This window comes from Panthera uncia, chromosome X (assembly GCF_023721935.1).
Source record: "Panthera uncia isolate 11264 chromosome X, Puncia_PCG_1.0, whole genome shotgun sequence".
In the NCBI taxonomy this organism is placed as follows: domain Eukaryota; kingdom Metazoa; phylum Chordata; class Mammalia; order Carnivora; family Felidae; genus Panthera; species Panthera uncia.
Window position 1 is genome coordinate 93,627,575 of NC_064817.1, and position 20,309 is coordinate 93,647,883.

General features: G+C 45.9%; 1 protein-coding gene across 2 annotated transcripts in view; it reads right to left on the reverse strand.

The window, feature by feature from the left end:
- STEEP1 (STING1 ER exit protein 1) overlaps positions 1-19,409 on the reverse strand; it is a 31,767-nt gene extending 12,358 nt beyond the window's left edge. For both annotated transcript variants that reach the window (XR_007460561.1, XM_049644794.1), the window contains exons 1-3: positions 19,213-19,409; positions 15,722-15,839; positions 1,654-1,695 (exon numbers count right to left, since the gene is read on the reverse strand). Coding sequence is in view for 1 of the 2 variants with exons in the window: in XM_049644794.1 (XP_049500751.1) it covers positions 1,654-1,695; positions 15,722-15,839; positions 19,213-19,336 (284 nt within the window). In the remaining variant the exon portion in view is untranslated. The remainder of the gene's footprint in view (positions 1-1,653; positions 1,696-15,721; positions 15,840-19,212) is intronic.
- Between the last annotated feature and the right edge of the window lie 900 nt (positions 19,410-20,309).

Genomic DNA, 20,309 nt, shown 5'->3' on the forward strand with positions numbered 1-20,309 from the left:
TGTAAAAGAGATGCTCTGTCTCCACCTCCTCGCCAACATCTGTTGTTGCCTGAGTCGTGAATGTTAGCCATTGCGACAGGGGTGAGGTGGTATCTCAGTGTGGTTTTGATTTGTATTTCCCTGATGATGAGTGATGTGGATAAGTGACGTGATGAGTTTTTTCATATGTCGGTTGGCCATCTGGATGTCTTCTTTGGAGAAGGGTCTATTTATGTCTTTTGCCCATTTTTCACTGGATTATTTGTTTTTTGGGTGTTGAGTTGGATAAGTTCTTTATAGATTTTGGATTCTAACCCTTTATCCGATATGTCGTTCGCAAATATCTTCTCCCATTCCGTCGGTTGCCTTTTAGTTTTGCTGATTGTTTCCCTCACTGTGCAGAAGCTTTTTATCTTCATGAGGTCCCAAAAGTTCATGTTTGCTTTTGTTTCCCCTGCCTCCAGAGACGTCTTGAGCAAGAAGTTGCTACAGCCGAGGTCAAAGAGGGTTTTGTCTGCTTTCTCCTCAAGGATTTTGATGGCTTCCTGTCTTATATTTAGGTCTTTCATCTATTTTGAATTTCTTTTTGTGTGTGGTATAAAAAAGTGGTCCAGGTTGATTCTTCGGCATGTCGCTCTCCAGTTTTCCCAGCACCACTTGCTGAAGAGACTGTCTTTATTCCGTTGGATATTCTTTCCTGCTTTGTCAAAGATTAGTTGGTCATACGTTTGTGGGTCCATTTCTGGGTTCTCTATTCTGTTCCATTGATCTGAGTGTCTGTTCTTGTGCCAGTACCATACTGTCTTGACGATTACAGCTTTGTAATACGGCTTGAAGTCCGGGATTGTGATGCCTCCCACTTTGGTTTTCTTTTTCAAGATTGCTTTGGCTATTCGGGGTCTTTTCTGGTTCCACACAAATTTTAGGATTGTTTGTTCTAGCTCTGTGAAGAATGCTGGTGTTATTTTGATAGGGATTGGGGTCGGTCATTTCTATTAGACTTGTTTTCAGGTACATGAAGTCGACCCATGAGACATGTTAAAACGAATTTAACGAATCCAGTGTGGCTGCGAACTAAAATGCCTTCTTGGCCATTTCCCTGCCTTAATTCTCCTAGTCTTCCGAGAGCCAAGATGTAACTGTACTTACATCAAGAAGATTAAGCTTACTGTAGTTTAGTAGTCTCACATCTCCATTTAAAAATTGATACTATGGGGGCGCCTGGGTGGCTCAGTCGGTTAAGCGTCCGACTTCGGCTCAGGTCACGATCTCGCGGTCCGTGAGTTCGAGCCCCGCGTCGGGCTCTGGGCTGACGGCTCAGAGCCTGGAGCCTGCTTCCGATTCTGTGTCTCCCTCTCTCTCTGCCCCTCCCCCGTTCATGCTCTGTCTCTCTCTGTCTCAAAAATAAATAAAAACGTTAAAAAAAATTTTTTTTTTAAAAATTGATACTATGTTTTAAAATAGAAAAACATTTTTGTGGCCAGCTGGTCAGAGATGTGACTTTGACTAGTCTGTTTGGGGAGCATATTGGTGGTTGTGCAGTGGAAGTTCAAAGGCAATGGAGATTATAAGGATAAAGATACAACAGAGAATTGTATCCAGTAATTCTTTTCCGAACACATTACTGCCTCTACTTTCTTATGCTTGGAGAAACCCACACTGTTAAATACTTACTTGGCACACTTCTTCCGGTACTGTCGTTCAATGCCTTCAGGCCTGCGCAGAAAATGGAATTAAAAAAAAAAAAAAAAAAAAAGATATGAACAAATCTCATAACCTACCCACCTCACTACCTCATTTCTTCAAATGGTAATAGGGCCTTTCAAAAATTTTCATTTCCTAGATTGACTGGTTAGTTAAACCTGTATTCATTTTTAATCTTTGTTTTTTTTTGAGAGAGAGAGATAACACGTGCGTGCCAGAAAGTGCATAGAGGAGGGGGCAGAGGGAGAGAATCTTAAGCAGGCTCCATGCCCAGCGTGGAGAAAGGGGGGGGGGGCCTCAGTCTCACCACCATGAAATCATGACCTGAGCCAAGACGAAGAGGAGGGAGGACGCCTAACCGACTGAGCCACCCAGGTGCTCTATATTTTTTATTTTTTTAAATTTTTTTTTCAACGTTTTTTATTTATTTTTGGGACAGAGAGAGACAGAGCATGAACGGGGGAGGGGCAGAGAGAGAGGGAGACACAGAATCGGAAACAGGCTCCAGGCTCCGAGCCATCAGCCCAGAGCCCGACGCGGGGCTCGAACTCACAGACCGCGAGATCGTGACCTGAGCTGAAGTCTGACGCTTAACCGACTGCGCCACCCAGGCGCCCCTGTATTTTTTAATTTTAAAAAAATGTTTATTTTTATTTTGAGAGAGAGCGAGTGCAAGAGAGAGCATGAGTGGGGGGGAGAGAGAGAGAGAGAGAGAATGCCAAGCAGGCTCCGCACTGTCAGCACGGAGCCTGACTCGGGGCTCGATCTTGCGAACTGTGAGATCATGACCTGCGCTGAGACCAAGAGTCAGACACTTAACCGACTGAGCCGCTCAGACGCCCCTCAAGTATACATGTATTAAGTCATTTAATCCTTACGGTGGCTCTGTGAGGTAGGTCATATTATTGTTCCCATTTTATAGATGAAGGCTCCTAAGTACAAACCAATCACATGATTTGCCCAAGGTCACAGTTAGGAAGCAGAATAGGTTGAATTCAAAAACAAAAAATTAAAAACAAAAAAAAAAAGAATAGGTTGACTTCAGGCTCAGGCCCGTCCAGCTCAAGAGCCCACAACACTGCCTTAGGTAAGTGGCTTTTCCACCCACCCAGGTGCTTAACAGAAACCTAGGATTCATCCTTGTTTCTTCTCTTTCCTTCACTTCCCACATCTACTCCATCAGTAGATTTTGGATTCCTCCCAAAAAAGTCCTTGAACGGATCTGCTTTGCTCCACCTTCCTGCCACTGTCTTAGCCCAGGCCACCAGCATCTCTTCCCTGGATGACTTGTCACAGCTTCCAGACTGGTCTCCTCACGCCCCCTCCCCTTGTTGGTTTCAAATTTTTAATAGGCAATATGTATGCGTGGTACATATCGGTACAAATATAGGGGTACCCTATAGGCGTCCAAAGAAAAGTAAACATCATCCCCCCCACCCTTCACCCACCCAGTTCTCTTCCCTGGAGGCAAACACTGTTCTGGTTTCTTCTGTTCCTCTCAGAGACAGCTGATGATGCAAGCAAAGAATCCTTATTGGTATATAAAGAAAACAGATTTTTTTTTCCTTTTTAGACAAAGAGAGCACACCTTACACTGTCCTCTACTTCTTTGTTCACTTAAAAATGTATCCTGGTTGGAAAATATATATTTGCGACCCTTCCCTATCAATCGACAAAGAGCTGCGTCATTCTTCCTAAGGGCTGCGTTGTATTCCTGTGTATGGATGTGCCGAAGTGTCTTTTACCTGTTGGATAAATTCCTAGAAGTGTATCCACTTTAAATTCTGATAAATACTGCCAAATTACTCTCTAGAGAAGCTGAACCAACTTACATCCCCACCACCAATGTGAGAGTTCCTGTTTCTCTACAGTCTCACCAACAAGGTATGTTATTAAAATGCACGGCTGCTGGGGCGCCTGGGTGGCTCAGTCTGTTGAGCGTCCGACTTCGGCTCGGGTCGTGATCTCACAGTTCGTGAGTTCAAGCCCTGCGTCGGGCTCTGTGCTGACAGCTCAGAGCCTGGAACCTACTTTGGATTCTGTGTCTCCCTCTCTCTGTGCCCCTCCCCTGCTTGCTCTCTCAAAAATTAAAAAAAAAAATTTTTAATTTTTTAATAAAATGCACAGTTGCCAATCTGGCTCGTGCAAACCGTGATCTCAACATTTGCATTTCCTTTTTTTAAGGAGTGAAGTCAGGCATCTTTTCACATATTTAATGGGCATTTGTGTTTTCTTTTTTCGTGTGAGTGGTCAGTTCACATCTTTTGTTTATTGAGACTTGCCAATGTTAACGGGCCTTGCAGATATTTTTTCCCCAGTTTGACATTTGTCTTTGACTTCCTCCTAACCCGTGTGGAAATTTTAGATTTTTGTGCAGTCAAATCGATAGTATGTGTGCATGTGTGTGTGTGGGGGGGGGTATTTAGTTAGGCCTTCCCCATCCTAAGTTCATACCTAACATACAAACTCCCAACTGCTTATTCTAGAACCTGCTTCCACTACAAGTCATTCTTGAAACAGAAGCAGGAGTGGCTTCCTAAGACACCTAGAAGAAAATCCAAACTCCCTACCACGGCCTACCCGGCCCCAACTGAGCACCCGCTCGGGCCCCTGCCTCATCCCACAGATGCCCTCCCTCCCTCCTATTCTTGGAACAAACCAGCGCTTTCCCACCTCTGACCTTTCACACACACACCCTTCTCTCTCTCCTTGGAATGCTCCTCTCCCTGCTTTCTGATTCTCATTTTTGGGGGTCACAGATCAAATATCACCTAGTCACAGAGACCCTCCCTGACTAGCTTTTCAGAGAAGTTTTCGTGAGATACCCTGTATAAGCCCTTGGTTTCACTCACAGAACTTTCCATAATCATAATTACTTTATTTTTCTGTCAGCCCACTAGACTGTAAGGTCCATGGGATCCGAAAGCAGCAGAGACCATGCCTCTCTGACCACTCTATTCACAGAGCTGAGCAAAGCACTGGAAACAAAGTAGGCATGCAATAAATATTGGTTGAAACTATCCTTTTAAGAATTCGGTTTTAGTGAGAAAAATTATAATCATGGAGGGAAGTCCTTAAATGGAAAAATGTATGCCTTGTAGTGGGAACACAGAGGTGGGCACACCAAGTCTGTCTGAGGCAGTCATGGAAGGCTTCGTGAGGAGGTGATTTCAAGCCAACACTCCTGATAGAAAGTAGTATTTCAAGCAGTGGGAATACTATGCGCAAAGCCAAAACCGTATAGCATACTCAGGGAAACAGTCTAATGTTATTAGGACTTTAAAAAACCAAGGGAGTGGGGGTGCCTGGGTGGCTCGGTTGGTTGGGCGTTCGACTTCAGCTCAGGTCATGATCTCGTGGTTTGGGAGTTCGAGCCCCCATGTCGGGCTCTGTGCTGACAGCTCAGAATCAGGCCAGAGCCTGATTCAGATTCTGTATCTCCCTCTCTCTCACTGCCCCTCCGTCCCTCCCTCTCTCTCTCAAAAATAAAATTTTTTTAAAAAAAAAATCTTAAAAAAAAAAATCAAGGGAGTACTACTGATCTGACAGGCATAAAAAGACTTCTAAGATTACATTACGAATGACCGTATGGCAACAAATTAGACAACCTAGGTGAAATGGACAAACTCCTAAAACAACAGAATAACACAAACTATCAAAACTCACTAGAAAAGAAACAAAATCTGAATGGACTATCACACGTAAAGACATTTAATTAGAAATCAAAAACCTGCACAAAGAAAAGCCCAGGACCAGTGGCTTCACTGGTAAATTCTACTAAAAGTTCAAAGAAGAATGAATACCAGTGCTTCACAAACTTTTCAAAAGAGGAGGAGACACTTCCCAACTCATCCCATGAAGCCAGTATTACTCTGATGCCAAAACCAGGCAAAGGTACAACAACACAACAGAGATCAATCCTGCTTGATACACAGGCAAAAATCCTCAAATGAAAATAAATACTAGCAAACTGAATCCAGCGACATAGAAAAAAGATTATATAACATGACCAAGTGGAATTTATCCCATGAAATCAAGATTGGTGCACCATACAAAAAAAAAAAAAAAATTAACCAAAGCAATAATACACCACAGTAATAGAATAAAAGAGAAAACACACACGATCATCTCAATAGGCCCCAAATGAAAGCTTTTCACAAAACTCAAAACCCTTTCAATATACTAGGAATAGAAGGGAACCTCCTCCACCTGATAAAGGGCATTTGTGAAAAACCCACAATCCCTAAGCTACATATACTAATATCATGCTTAATGGTGAAAGACTGAAAGTTTTCTCCCTGAGATCAGGAACAAGCCAAGGATACTCACTCTCAACACTTCTATTCAACACTACACAAAGTCTAGCCAGGGCAACTAGATGAAGGAAGGAAGGAAGGAAGGAAGGAAGGAAGGAAGGAAGGAAGGAAAGAGAGAGAGAGAGAGAGAGAGAGAGAGAGAAAGAAAGAAAGAAAGAAAAAGAAATGGCATCCAGATTGGAAGGGAAAAAGTAAAATCATCTCTATTTGCAGATGACATGATCTTACATGTAGAAACCCTTCAGAACACACATACACACAATTAAAGCTAATACATTTAGCAAGGCTGCAGGATACAAAATCAATATATGAAAATTAGTGGTAGTCCTATATACTAAAAATGAACGATAAAAAATAATGTTAAGAAAACAGTTACAATAGCATCAGAAAGAACAAAATACTTGGGAATAATTTAACAAATTAAGTGCAAGACTTGTGCGCTGAAAACTATGAAACACTGCTGGAAGAAATTAAAGAACACTTAAGTACACGGAATGACATCCCGTATTTGTGAACTGAACACTTACTATTGTTAAGATGGCAATACTCCCTAAATGAACCTACACCTTCGACACAATCCCTATCAAAACCCAAGCTGGCTTTTTCTGCAGAAATTGACAAGCTGATCCCAAAATTCACATGGAATTGCAAGGAACCCAGAATAGCCAAAACAATCTCGAAAAAGAACAAAGCTTGAGGACTCCCATTTGCTGATTTTGAAACCACAAAAGCCACAGTAATCAAGACGGGGTGGTACTGGCATAAAAGATAGAAATACAGAGCAATGGAATGGAACTGAGAGTCCACAACAAACCCATACATATTTGGTTAACTGATTTTTTTTAATGTTTATTTATTTATTTATGGGGGGGGAATGGGCAGAGAGTGCAAGCAGGTGAGGGGCAGAGAGAGAGGGGGAGAGACAGAATCCCAAGCAGGCTCCTCCCTATCAGCGCAGAGCCCCACAGGGGTCTCGATCTCAGGAACTGTGAGATCGTGACCGGAGCCAAAACCAAGAGTCAGACCCTTAACCAACTGAGCCACCCAGGCACCCCTGGATTTTTGACAAGGGTGTCAAGACCATTCAAAGGAGAAAGAACATTCTTTCTTTCAATAAACGGTACCGGGACAACTGGATATCCACATGTAAAAGGATGAATTAATTGATTGATTGATTGATTTTTTATTCAAGTTCGTTAACATACAGTGCTGTCTTAGCTTCAGGAGTAGAACCCAGCGATTCATCCCTTACATATGACACCCAGCGTTCATCCCAGAAAGTGCCCTCCCTAATGCCCGTCACCCATTCAACCCCACCTACCCACCTACCCCCTCTCCAGCAACCCTCAATTTGTTCTCTGTATTTCAGAGTCTCTTATGAATTTATTAGATCCTTACCTCAGGCCATCTAAAAAATTCACGCAAAATGGATGAAAGGCTTAAACGTAAGAACTGAAACTATAAAGGGGCGCCGGGATGACTCACTTGGTTAAGCATCCAACTCTTGATTTTGGCTCAGGTCATGATCTCACGGTTTATGAGATCAAGCCCCATATCGGGCTCTGTGCTGACAGCATGAAGCCAGCCTGCTTGGGATTCTCTCTCTCTCTCTCTCTCTCTCTCAAAATACATAAATATTAAAAAAAAAAAAACTAAACTAAAACTATAAAACTCTTAGAAGAAAATGTAGACATAAACCTTCAAGACCTTGAATTAGGCAACGGTTTCTTAGACAAGACACCTAAAGCACAAGCAATCAAAGAGAAAATAAATAGGACTTGATTAAAATTAAAATCTTTTATGCTTCAAAGAATATCATCAAGAGAGTATAAAGCTAATCCACAGAATGGGAGAAAATATTTGCACATTATTTATCTGATAGGAGGCCAGTATCCATTATAAAGAATTCTTACAACTCTGGAGTATTACTCGGCAATCAAAAAGAATGAAATCTTGCCATTTGCAACCACGTGGGTGGGACTGGAGGGTATTATGCTAAGTGAAATTAGTCAGAGAAAGACAAAAATCATATGACTTCACTCATATGAGGACTTTAAGAGACAAATCAGATGAACATAAGAGAAGGGAAACAAAAATAATATAAAAACAGGGAGGGGGACAAAACAGAAGAGACTCATAAATATGGAGAACAAACTGAGGGTTACTGGAGGGATCGTGGGAGGGGGGATGGGCTAAATGGGTGAGGGGCACGAAGGAATCTACTCCTGAAATCATTGTTGCACCATATGCTAACTAATTTGGCTGTGAATTTTAAAAAATTAAAAATAAAATTTAAAAAAACAAGGTTAAGTAACCTGCCTAAGGTCAAAGAATTAATATGTGATAGAATTGGATTAAAACCCTTGAACTAAAAAAAAAAAAAAAAGAATTCTTACACCTCAACAATTAAAAAGACAAATACACCCATTAAAAATGGGCAAAAAATCCATAGACATTTCTCCAAAGAAGACATGCAAATGACCAAAAAGTACATGAAAAAGCTGCTCAGCATCATCTGCCAGGAGGGAAATGCAAATCAAAACCACAGTGAGCTCCCACTTCACGCACACTAGGATCACCATGATCAGAAAGACAGGGGTGCCGGGGTGGCTCAGTTGGTTAAGCGTAGGACTTCAGCTCAGGTCATGATCTCACGGTTCATGGGTTCGAGCCCCGCGTCAGGTTCTGTGCTGACAGCTTGGAGCCTGGAGCCTGCTTCAGATTCTGTGTCTCCCTCTCTCTCCCCCACTCATGCTCTGTCTCTCTCTCTCTCTCTCTCTCTCTCTCTCTCTCCTTCAAACATAAATAAAAACATTTAAAAAAAAAGAAAGAAAAATAAATAAAAACATTTTAAAAAAAGAAAGAAAACATGCTAAATGAAAGATGCTAGACATAAAAAGCTACAATATTTCTGGTGCCTTTTTAAAAAAAATTTTTTTTAATGTTTATTTATTTTTGAGAGAAGAGAGAGAAAGAGACAGAGTGCCAGCGGGGGAGGGGCAGAGTGCGAGGGAGACAGAGACTCCGAAGCAGGCTCCATGCTGTCAGCACAGAGCCTGATGCGGGGCTCGAACTCATGGACCACGAGATCATGACCTGAGCCGAAGTTGGACGCTCAACGGTCTGAGCCACCCGGGCGCCCCTGGTTCCTTTTTAATGAAGTTATCAAGAATAGGCAAATCCACAGAGACAGAAAAAGATCAATGGTTGCCAGGGGCTGGGGGAGGACATAAAGAGTGACTAGGAGCAGGTACAAGGTTTGTTTTGGGGGGCGGGGGTGATGGAAATGATAAGTAGTGATGACGGGTTGCATACTCTCGTGAATATACTAAAACCACCGAACCGCACACTTTAAAATCGTAAGTTTTATGGCATACGACGTGGGCCTCAACTAAAAATAATAAATCTCTGAGGGTGGAGCTGAGGCATTAGGACTTTTTTGTTGTTGTTGATTTTTGAAAGCGAGGGCATGAACGGGAGAGGGGCAGAGAGGCGGCGTGGACAGAGGATCCGAAGCGGGCTCTGCGTGGACAGCAGAGGGCCCGCTGCGGAGCTCGAACCCACAAACCGCGAGCTCATGACCCAAGCCGCAGTCGGCCGACTGAGCCACCCGGGCGCCCCGGCGTCAGGACTTAAACAAAACAAAGTCCCCGGGATGGTGCTAACACAGCCAGGGGGGAGAGTCACTACGTGAGGGTGCGTGCGAAGAGCAGAACTGCTGAGGAATAGAGACTGTAGAGACTGACGATTATTATTCTCCCAGTTGAGGGACATGGAAACGGGCCCAAAAAGCTTAGGTGACTTGCCCAAAGTCACAAAGTGGTCCTGCCTGGGGCAGAACTCCGAAGTCTGTGCCATCTTTAACGTTCCATTTCTCTCCCAAGTACCGCTTGTGTCAAACGCGCCACCATTCGCCAACATCACGCGACTAGGGCCTTGGCAATATTTTGGCTTCCGTGTACCACTTCTGGTTCCTACTGGGACTCTAAATCCAACCTCAGCCTGAAGGGAGAGACGCGCCACGCAAGCGACTTCTAGAATCCCCAAGTCGGTCAATCTCATAAACCTGAGCTTTCAAACCACAGGATTTCAAATAAAGGGGACTGTATACTTCTCAATGAGTTAACCTTCAAATACCAGTGACAGATGGGATTTTGTCAAGTTTATAAAAACTTATCTATTCCTAACTATGTGCCAAGAATCAGGCAAGATGTGCTAAGGGTTTTGGAAGTATAAGGCAGGATTCTTGCGCTCGAAAAGTTCACCTTGATATGGAGACAAGGTACTTAACTGGTATAAGGAAGTGATTAACATGAGCTAGCTAGCTGGACTAATTGACCTTGATTTTCTGTCCTGCCCTTAATCTCTAGGAATATGTGAGGGAGGGAAGGCCAAAACCAAAACGCAACACAACATTCTCCCTGGCTGTGGCAGTCTCTGAGACGGCCCCCAATAATCCTTGCACCCTGGTACTGACACCCTGCACAGTCCCCTCCCAAAAGGAGGGGGGCTGACCTGTAATACCAAGAGGACACTGCAGAAATGATGGGGACTTCTGAGTCTTGGTCACAAAAGATATTGTGGCTTGCTCTCTCTTGGATTACTCATGCTGTGGGAAGCCAGCTGTCCCATCACAAGGATATTCAAGCAGCCTTATGGCAGACCCTTGTGATGAGGGGCTGGGGCTCCTCCCCAACAGCACTCAGCTGCCAACCCTGTGAGTGAGCCACCTGGGAAGTGGGACCGCCAGCCCCAAGCGAGACTTCAAATGACTGCACCCTTGGTCGGCCTCGTAACCACAGCCTCACGAAGAGACGGGAACCACCCGCCCAAACTGCTGTTGAATCCCTGACCCGCAGAAACTAGATGACATGGTAAATGTTGTTGTGTTTAAAGAAAAAAAAATCAAGGGGAACCTGGCCGGCTCAGTCAGCAGAGCGTGCAACTCTTGATCTTAGGGTCACGAGTTCAAGCCCCACACTGGGCGTAGAGCTTACAAAAACAAAAAAAAAAAAACAAAACAAAACCGGGGCGCCTGGGTGGCTCAGTCGGTTGAGCATCTGACTTCAGCTCACGTCATCTCACAGTCTGTGAGTTCGAGCCCCGCATCGGGCTCTGTGCTGACAGCTCAGAGCCTGGATGGAGCCTGTTGGATCTGAGAGAGAACGTCAGGCGACGAAGGAGAGGAGGCAGTGAGGTACACAGTTCTGAGTACGGGAGAGAAATGAAGGCAGATGGGAGACTTTGTGAGGCTTCAGCATCTAAGTGTAACTGATGTCATGAAAGGCGGTGAGAATGTCCGAGGAGAGTATAAAGAGGGGAGGTCAGAGTCCTGGGGAATGCCAACATTTAACGGGCAGGCAGAGGAAGAATCCGGAAGACTGAGAAAGCCAAAGGAGGAGGAGGAGAATCTCCAGAACAGCTTCACAGAAATCAAGGAAGGAGAGCAACCAGGGAGGCACGGTCAACAGAGATCCAGACAGAAAAGCACCGGATTTGCAACTGTGCGAGCGGCAGAGGAGGGAAAGGGGCGCCTGGGGAACGACAGTGCCAAAAGAGAAGGACTCGAGAATGCGTGACTTGGAGGTGGACAGCGACAGGCTCCAGGGCCTATGGTGGCCAGGCCGCCACGTTTTCAGCAACCCGTGCTCTCCCACACAGCTTGGCTACAGAAGAGCAGAGCGAAACTCCACCCTGGCCAGCGGGGGGGCACCCCAAGAACGGGCCATTGGAAAGACTGTTGATTAGAGAGGGAACAGTGCCAACGTGGGGTGGGGGGGGAGCAGACGACACCTCGTTGGTAAACTCTAAGAACTACCTGGTCCTAAGGTTAGGCCTGGAGCTGGCTCGCTTCTAGGGCCAGGCTGATTGGACTCCGGGGTTTCTACTTCAGCCAAAGGCCGTTCAGTTTTCTGGCCCGGAGGGGAGGGCATCTGCCTTTTAGTGCCATAGGGGCCTGTGGCCTGGCTGTGTGGTTAGATCAGTTTCTGTATTAACTGAGTAATATACATCCGTTCGATACACATAATATACAATACAATTATACGTTACTACATGTAATTACAATACATATAACAAATCCATAATAAATATCCTGGTGATCTTAAAGACAGTCAGTTGGCAATTTTCAAAATCAGAAAATTAAATAAAGGTTAACGGAGGGAGAAAAAGCACAAGACAATGGATTAGCTTGGGACAAGGTGCCTTCCTCGTAAAGCCTCCTGTATACCATAATGGAGTGTTTGGAGTATTTTTCCCCAATGTTTCCTGAAGGGCCTTCCTTTGCAGATCTCATCAATTTTAGAATCTGGTCGTATTATTGGCCTCGAGTTGTATCTCGTATAGAACCAACTGTTGTCGCTTCAGGCACACCATTTTATTGTATTTAAAAAAGTTTTTTTTAACACTGGGGCACCTGGATGGCTCAGCTGGTTAAACGTCTGACTTCGGCTCAGGTCATGATCTCACAGTCCGTGGGTTCGAGCCCCGCGTCGGGCTCTGTGCTGACAGCTCAGAGCCTGAAGCCTGCTTCGGATTCTTTGTCTCCCTCTCTCTCTGCCCCTTCCCAGCTTGCACTCTGCTCCCTCTCAAAAATAAACAGACATTAAAAAAAAAATTTTTTTTTTAATTTTAACACTTATTCATTTTTGAGAGAGAGAGAGAGAGAGCGAGCGAGCGAGCAAGCATGCGGGGCTCGAACCCACGAACCGTGAGATCATGACCTGAGCAGAAGTCAGACGTTTAACCAACTGAGCCACCCAGGCACCCCCAGCTACACCATTTTAGAAACCCAGTTGTCCCAATGGGGCTTGGTGCCTGCTTTGCTACTGAATCGCCTAGCAGTATTTCCGCTTCTCTTTGTTAGTGCGGGCTGACAGCAGTTTGGTTTCTTAAATTAACATAGTAAGAGGTCAGCTTGTAGCTTTTCCCAGTTCAACACTAGAACACAAGCTCCATACAGGCAGGGTGCGTTGCTTGTTTACTGGTCGTGATGGGTTGGATGGATCCCTTAAAACGTCATGTCCTTCCAGTAACCTCAGAACGTGGCCTTATTTGGAAAGAGGGTCCTTGCAGATATAATTAGTTACGATGAGGTCATGCAGATGGGTAGGATGTGCCCTTAATCCAATATGACTGGTGTCCCTATAAAAAGAAGAGAAGAAAAACAGAGACAGAGACCCAGGGAGAAGACCACATGATAATATAGGCATCTACGAGCCAAGAAACGCCACGGACTGGCGGCAAGCACCAGAAGCTGGGAAGGGCCAAGGAAGGATCCTGCCCTCAAACTTGCCCCGCCAACACCTTCATTTCAGACTTCTAGGACTCAGAAGAAATGCGAGGCAGTTTCTGTTGTGCTAAGCCACCTAGTTTGTGGTACTTTGTTACAGCAGCCCTCGCAAAAGAATACAGTGGCACATCCCAGGTTTCTAGGACAGTGCCTGGCACACAGGAGGGGCCCAATAAATAAAATATACGTCAAGGGACGTATGGACTTTTTAATTCCCCACAACCGACCTCTCTGTGGTATCAGGCACCTGTTGACGGCCACTGTCCCCTGATGTACACACTCCTTGATGCTCTCTCCTCTCGGTTCCCACGTCACCAGGTCCTAATTATTTTTGTCTAATTTTTTAAGTGTATTTATTTTGAGAGAGAGCGCACACGCATGCGTGCGTGCAAGTGGGGGAGGGGCAGAGAGAGAGGGAGACAGACTCCCAAGCAGGTTCCGTGCTGACAGCGCAGAGCCCAATGAGGGGCCTCAAACTCACGAACCATGAGATCATGACCTGAGCGGAAATCAAGAGTTGGATGCTTAACCGACTGAGCTACCCAGACGCCCCTTATCTGCTTTTTATTTTTATTTTTTTAAATTTTATTTATTTTTCAGAGAGAGAGTATGAGTGAGCAAGGGGCGGAGGTGAGGGGTGGGGTAGGAGAGAGAATCCCACATGATATAGAGAGGAAGAGAGAGTGAAGAGCCCAGAGCAGGGCTCAGGCTCACCTGAAGCGGGGCTCAAACTCACAAACCATGAGATCATGACCTGAGCTAAAATTGGATTTAACCGACTGAGCCACCCAGGTGCCCCCCTTGTCTGTTTTATTTTATTCATTTTTTATTTAATGTTTATTTTTGAGAGAGAGAGAGACAGAGCACAAGCAGGGGCAGAGAGAGAGGGAGACACAATCCAAAGCAAGCTGTCAGCACCAAGCTCGATGCGGGGCTCGAACCCATGAACTGTGAGATCATGACCTGAGCCAAAGTCGGATGCTTAACCAAGAGAGCCACCCAGGCGTCCCTTTAAAAAAATTGTTTTAATGTTTGTTTATTTTTGAGAGAGAGACAGAGACAGAGAGTGAGAAGGAGACGGGCAGAAAGAGAGGGAGACACAGAATCCGAAGCAGGCTCCAGGCTCTGAGCTATCAGCACAGAGCCCGACGCGGGGCTCAAACTCACGAACTGTGAGATCATGACCTGAGCCAAAGTCAGATGCTTAACAGATTGAGCCACCCAGGCGCATCCCCCCTTGTCTGCTTTTTAAACGTCAGTGTTTCCCAGGATTGTATCTTGAGTCCTCTCTCTTCTTGCTCCGCACTCCACATAACGTTAGCCCTTCCCAGGTTTCAATTCCCCATCTCAAGCAAGGACTCCCAATCTAAAACAGATCTAACCATGTCACTCTCCTGCTTAAAAAAGAGAACAAGCTATTGCCGACAGATAAAGTCCAAATTTGTCTACTTCGGCATTTTACTCTGTCCCCACCCCAGGATGCACGAACCCCTTCCTGTAAAGTAACCTGGGCTATAGTCACCAAGGACCATTCAAATTTCCCAAGCACATCATATGTGATGCTTTCAATGCTTCCATATCCCTTCCACCTGGGATGCTTCTCAACCCCCTCATCTAGTTGGTGAAATCCTAGTTCAAGGCCACACACAAATGCCATCATCTTTCGGTGCCTTTCCTGATCACCCTTCAGGAGAATGACCCACTCCCATCTGTTTTTCCATAGCCTTTTGTCCACCATGCCGGCATTTTATCCTAACACAACAGGTGACCAGTCCGCTTTTATCCTAACACAACAGGTGACCAGTCCACTCGATGAGGGATGGGCTCTTTAATGGTAAGGGCAGTACCTTATCCATCTTAATTTTTTGGCAAGTTTATTTATCTTTGACAGAGAGAGAGAGAGAGAGAGAGGGAGAGAGAGAGTGAGAGTGAGTGCAGGGGAAGGGCAGAGAAAGAAGGAGACACAGAATCAGAAACAGGCTCCAGGCTCTGTCTGAGCTGTGAGCACAGAGCCTGGCGCGGGGCTCGACCTCACGAACCGCGAGATCATGACCTGGGCCAAAGTCGGATGCTTAAACAACTGAGCCACCCAGGCGCCCCAATACCTTATCCACCTTCCCAGAGCCAGTCCCCAGCTCAGTGCTTGGCACATGGCATGCTCCCAGAGATTACAGGTTAAATGACCTCATTCTACTTGCAAAAGTCCCCCCAAATTACAGCTATCAAATGGCAACAGAAGTGCATATCCGCAGCATTTCAACAGAGCACAGCGAAGATATTGCTGTGTCCGCAGAAGTTAGGGCCAACGCAAAGGTCAAAGCGTTAGGCCCACAAGAATGACCCGTTCAGCGCTGGACGGGGTGTTTATATTCCTCAGAACCCGACTGCGGCACAGAAAGGAAATTCCAGACAGAGAGCATCCACCTCTTACCTCCGAAGGTACATAGTCTCCTCGTCTTCTGTGTTACAAAACTTGTGGGCGTGTTTGGCAGCATCGATCACCCGGGACCGATCCCGGGGCCTCATGGGCAGTTTCTCTAACTGACAGTCTGAAGAAATGGAGAAAGATTCGGTCACAGGAGCCACTGAGAGATACCTGGAGGCAACCACAAGTTTTCAGTGGGGCCCTTAGCGCCGTAATTTTGCACTATAATTGCTATGCTTATTGATGGCTATTACTGGATTCCCCAGCGAAAAAATGACTTGGGGTCAGAACACCCGCAGCTGTTCCGTTACCATCTTGGTGATCTTTGGCAACTTCCTTTGGGTTTTTTTTTTTTCCCCCTTATTTGAAGGATGAGTAGATCACAGTGTCTCAAAAGTCCTTCCCAGCACTGCAAGTTTTCCATGAGTGTTTCTGTGACCCTGGGACACTTGGCTCGTGTTATAATGCATGAGAATCAGACAGGAAGGAGGACATCGTCATCAAGCGTCATCAAGCCTCGTTTAGGAAGGCATAGGGAAGGGTGGATCCGCGCTTACAAAAGGAGAGAGACGGGGGAGGTGCTATGCTACAAGTGGTATGCAAATGACCCAGGCCAGGCTAGAGGCGTTTCCGTCCGAAAACAATGAAAACACGCAGGAAATAAATGAGGTGCAGTTACAAAGCAGATGGAAACTGATATAATGCAAATTAAGCACCTAAAGGGTCATGGAGAAGTCAAGTGACCACAGTGATTCGAGATTAATGGAAGAGAGGGAGGGGGAGTCAGAGAACGCCAGGCAGTTTGCATGTTGATTAATCTTCACAATGACCTGCTGGAGTAGACATTTCGTAGCCCAATTCGGAGTTTGAAGGTGAGGGAATTGAGGCTGCCAAAGAGTGTGCATTTACTGAGGACAACAAGTATTCAGACTCAACTCTAGGTGATCAAAAGAGAACTCATTCATTCAATGAATAGGCGAGGGCCCTCAAAGTACCAGGTGCCGTTCAAACGTAGTGCTGGGGATTCAGCAAATAACAGAGCCAAGTCCCTGCCCTGATGCAGTTTACATTCTAGCGGAGGAGGCAGAAAATTTTTATTTTATTTATTTTTTTTCAACGTTTTTTATTTATTTTTGGGACAGAGAGAGACAGAGCATGAACGGGGGAGGGGCAGAGAGAGAGGGAGACACAGAATCGGAAACAGGCTCCAGGCTCCGAGCCATCAGCCCAGAGCCCGACGCGGGGCTCGAACTCACGGACCGCGAGATCGTGACCTGGCTGAAGTCGGATGCTTAACCGACTGCGCCACCCAGGCGCCCAGAAAATTTTTAAATAAGAATTACAAAATATGACCTTGGATAATGATAAGTGCCAATAAAAAAACCTGGCCGGATATTAAGAGGATGGACAGTGATCTCAGTGATAAGTGCTACCAAGAAAAATCAGGCAGAGTTAAGAGGGCAAAGAGTAACAAGGGTGCTGTTTTAGATAGCCAAGGAAGAGTTTTCTGGGTTTTTTTTTAATGTTTATTTCTGAAAGAGAGAGAGAGACAGACAGACAGACACACACACACACACACAGAGCGTGAGTGGGGGAGGGGCAGAGGGTGAGGGAGACACAGACTCCGAAGCAGGCTCCAGGCTCTGAGCTGTCAGCACAGACCCTGACCTGATGCTGGCTCGAGCCCACGAACTGGGATTCGTGGGAGATCATGACCGAGATCATGACCTGAGCCGACCTCTGGCACTTAACTGCCAGAGCCACTCAGGAGCCCCCAGGGAAGAGTTTTCAAATGAAGAGACGTTTCAGCTGAGCCCTCCATGAAATAAGGAAGCACCTAGGGAAGAGTGTTCGAGGCAGAAAAAATGCCAATCCCAAAGGCTCGGGGAGGCAGGTTTTGACGTGATGAAGAAAAATCAAAAAGGCCACTGTAGCTGTAGCACAGTGAGCAAGGGGAAGAGGGGTAGGGGATGAGGTCGGAGAGGTAGTTGAGGATCTTATCGTGCAGGGTCTAGGTATGGGCTTTGGTTTTACTCTTGGTTTTATAGGAAAACACCAAGTTTGGAACAGGACTCCGGCAGCTGTGTGGGAAAAAGCCCCCAGGAAACAGAGAGTGGAGGGTAAAAGGCTATCGTGGCAGTTCCAGGTGAGGGACGACGGTGGCTTGGGCTAGAGTGGCAGAAATGAAGTGGGAAGAAGCAGTAAGGTTCTGGATAGATTTTTCAAGGAAGGGCCGGCACAGCGTGTTGATGCATTGGATAGATCAAAGGTATGAAAAAGAGACAAGTCAAGAATGATTCTGAGATTCTGGGCGAATAGGGGAGAGTGGGAAGTAGGGGGTCATGAAGTCAATTTGAACATGATCTCTTTGAGAGACCCATTAGACATCCGAGTGGAGACACGGAACAGGCAGCTGGAGTTTGAGGGGAAGTGTGGTTGAAGGATGAACATTTGGGAGTCATCACCGTAGAGATGGTATTTAAAGCTTGGGAATGGTTGAGATAGCTTAGAGAGCGAGTATGGGTTGAGAGTAGGTAAGAGGACTGAGCCCTAGGGCCTTGCGATGCCTAAAAACCTGAGTCAGAAAAAGGAACTAGACACTGACAAAGGGCAAAATCAAGGTAGGAGGAAAATCAGGAGATTGTGGAGTCTTGGAAGTAAAAGAAAAAAGTGTTGTTGCTGTGTTTTTTGTTTTATTTTATTTTATTTGGAGGGGGAGGGGGAGGGGGAGGGAGAGGGAGAGGGAGAGGGAGAGGGTCCCAGGCAGGCTCAACACTGTCTGTCAGTGCAGAGCCCCGTGCAGGGCTGGAACTCACAAACCATGGGATCATGACCTGAACCGAAGTCCGAGGTCTCACCGACTGAGCCACCCAGGTGCCAAGAAAAAGGTGTTTTAAGAAGGATGGAATCATCATCTCTGTCAAATGACACTAAGATGTGGACCAAAATGAGCACTGATTACTGACCACTGGGACTAGTAACACGTTCAGTCACCGACCTTGACAAATACGGTTTCGGTGGTGGGGCAGGAAGGAAAGCCTGCCTGAAATTAGCTCAACAGGAATGGGACTGGGAATGGGAAGTGAGGATACAGAGACAGTCAATATAGGCAGCTTTTTTTTTTTTTTTAGAAGTGTTGCTATAAAAGAAACAAAGAAATGGGGATACAGCTGGAAGAAAATGGAGGGATCAAGGGAGGATTTTATTCTGGTTTAAGAGAAGAGCCATAGCAGCATCCTAGCACCCGGCAGAAAGGTTACAAAGTTTATAGAGGCGGACTGGGAGGAGAGGGAGATGGCCAGTTCATTTTTCCTGAAGGAGAAATTTGCTTTTGAGGGAAGCCTGGATACACTCACAAAGTTAAACAGAAAACAGAAAAGCTATCCTGGAGCGGGGCAGGGATGGAGAGCGAGGAAAACCACTCTTCAAAGCGACGTGCCTCCTAGATCCCCAAGTTTCCCGTCTTGCAGACGCCGCCCAGTTCCCCGACCACTCACCCAGCACCAGGACCATCTGGCCACACAAACAGTAGTAGACGTGGAGGGGCTTCTCGCCGTCGTCATACTCCTCCCGATCCCGGGTGTCGGAGCAGACTACCGACCGGGACACTACTTTAGGCATAGTTCTGAAGAGCAGCAGGAAAACTCCTGCCAAAAAAGAAGGGTCGCGCAGAAATGATGTCACAGACGTGCCTCGAGCCTCTTCCCAGCCGGAAGGCTGGTCACGTGTCAGTAGCAGTCCCGTGGACTTCCGGGTGGTTCCATTCGACCAGGATGCGGGGGGGGGGGGGGCGCGCCCTGAAGCGCTCAGAACCTCCTCTGCCTTGGCCTGAGTTAGCTGGGACTTCTTTGCTTGGGACAGTCCTGATACTGCTGAAGTTAATTCATGTATATTGGTATACACGTCTGTATATGCAGATATATGAAACCAGAGAGAACAAAGAACTATATGTGCACATTACCGGCTTCATACAGATTTTAGGTGTGCATCTAAATACGGTCTTGATTTTAATGGCTGTATTCAGGATGAGAACCTAATGAAGTAGAGATATCTTTTCAAAGTTGAGATATAATTCATGTAGCATAACATTCACCCCTTAAAAAGTATATAATGCTGTAGTTTTTAGTATATTCACCAAGCTGTGCAACCTGCAGAACTAATTCCAGAATATTTTCATCATCCCCCAAAGAAATCCCATATCGTTAGCAGTCACTCCCCACCTTTTCCCAGCACCCCCCCCCCCCCCCCCGCCACCCCCTAGTGTAATCTCTGTCCCTGTGGATTTGCCTCTTCTGAACGTTTCCTATGAATGAAATCATACAACATGTGGCTGTTGATGTCTGGCTTCTTTTCACTCAGCATCGTGTTTTGGAGGTTCATCCCATGTTGTAGCGTCAATGGGTAAACAGCAGTAATGAATCAGTAAAAAGGAGCTTCATTCTTTTTTACGGCTGAATATCCTGTTGTGTGGCTATCCCGCATGTTGTTGATCTACTCGGCCGTCGATGAACACTTGGGTTGTTCCCACTTTTTGGATATAACGACTAACGCTGCTATGAACGTCGGCGTACAAGTTGTTGTGAGGACGAACGTT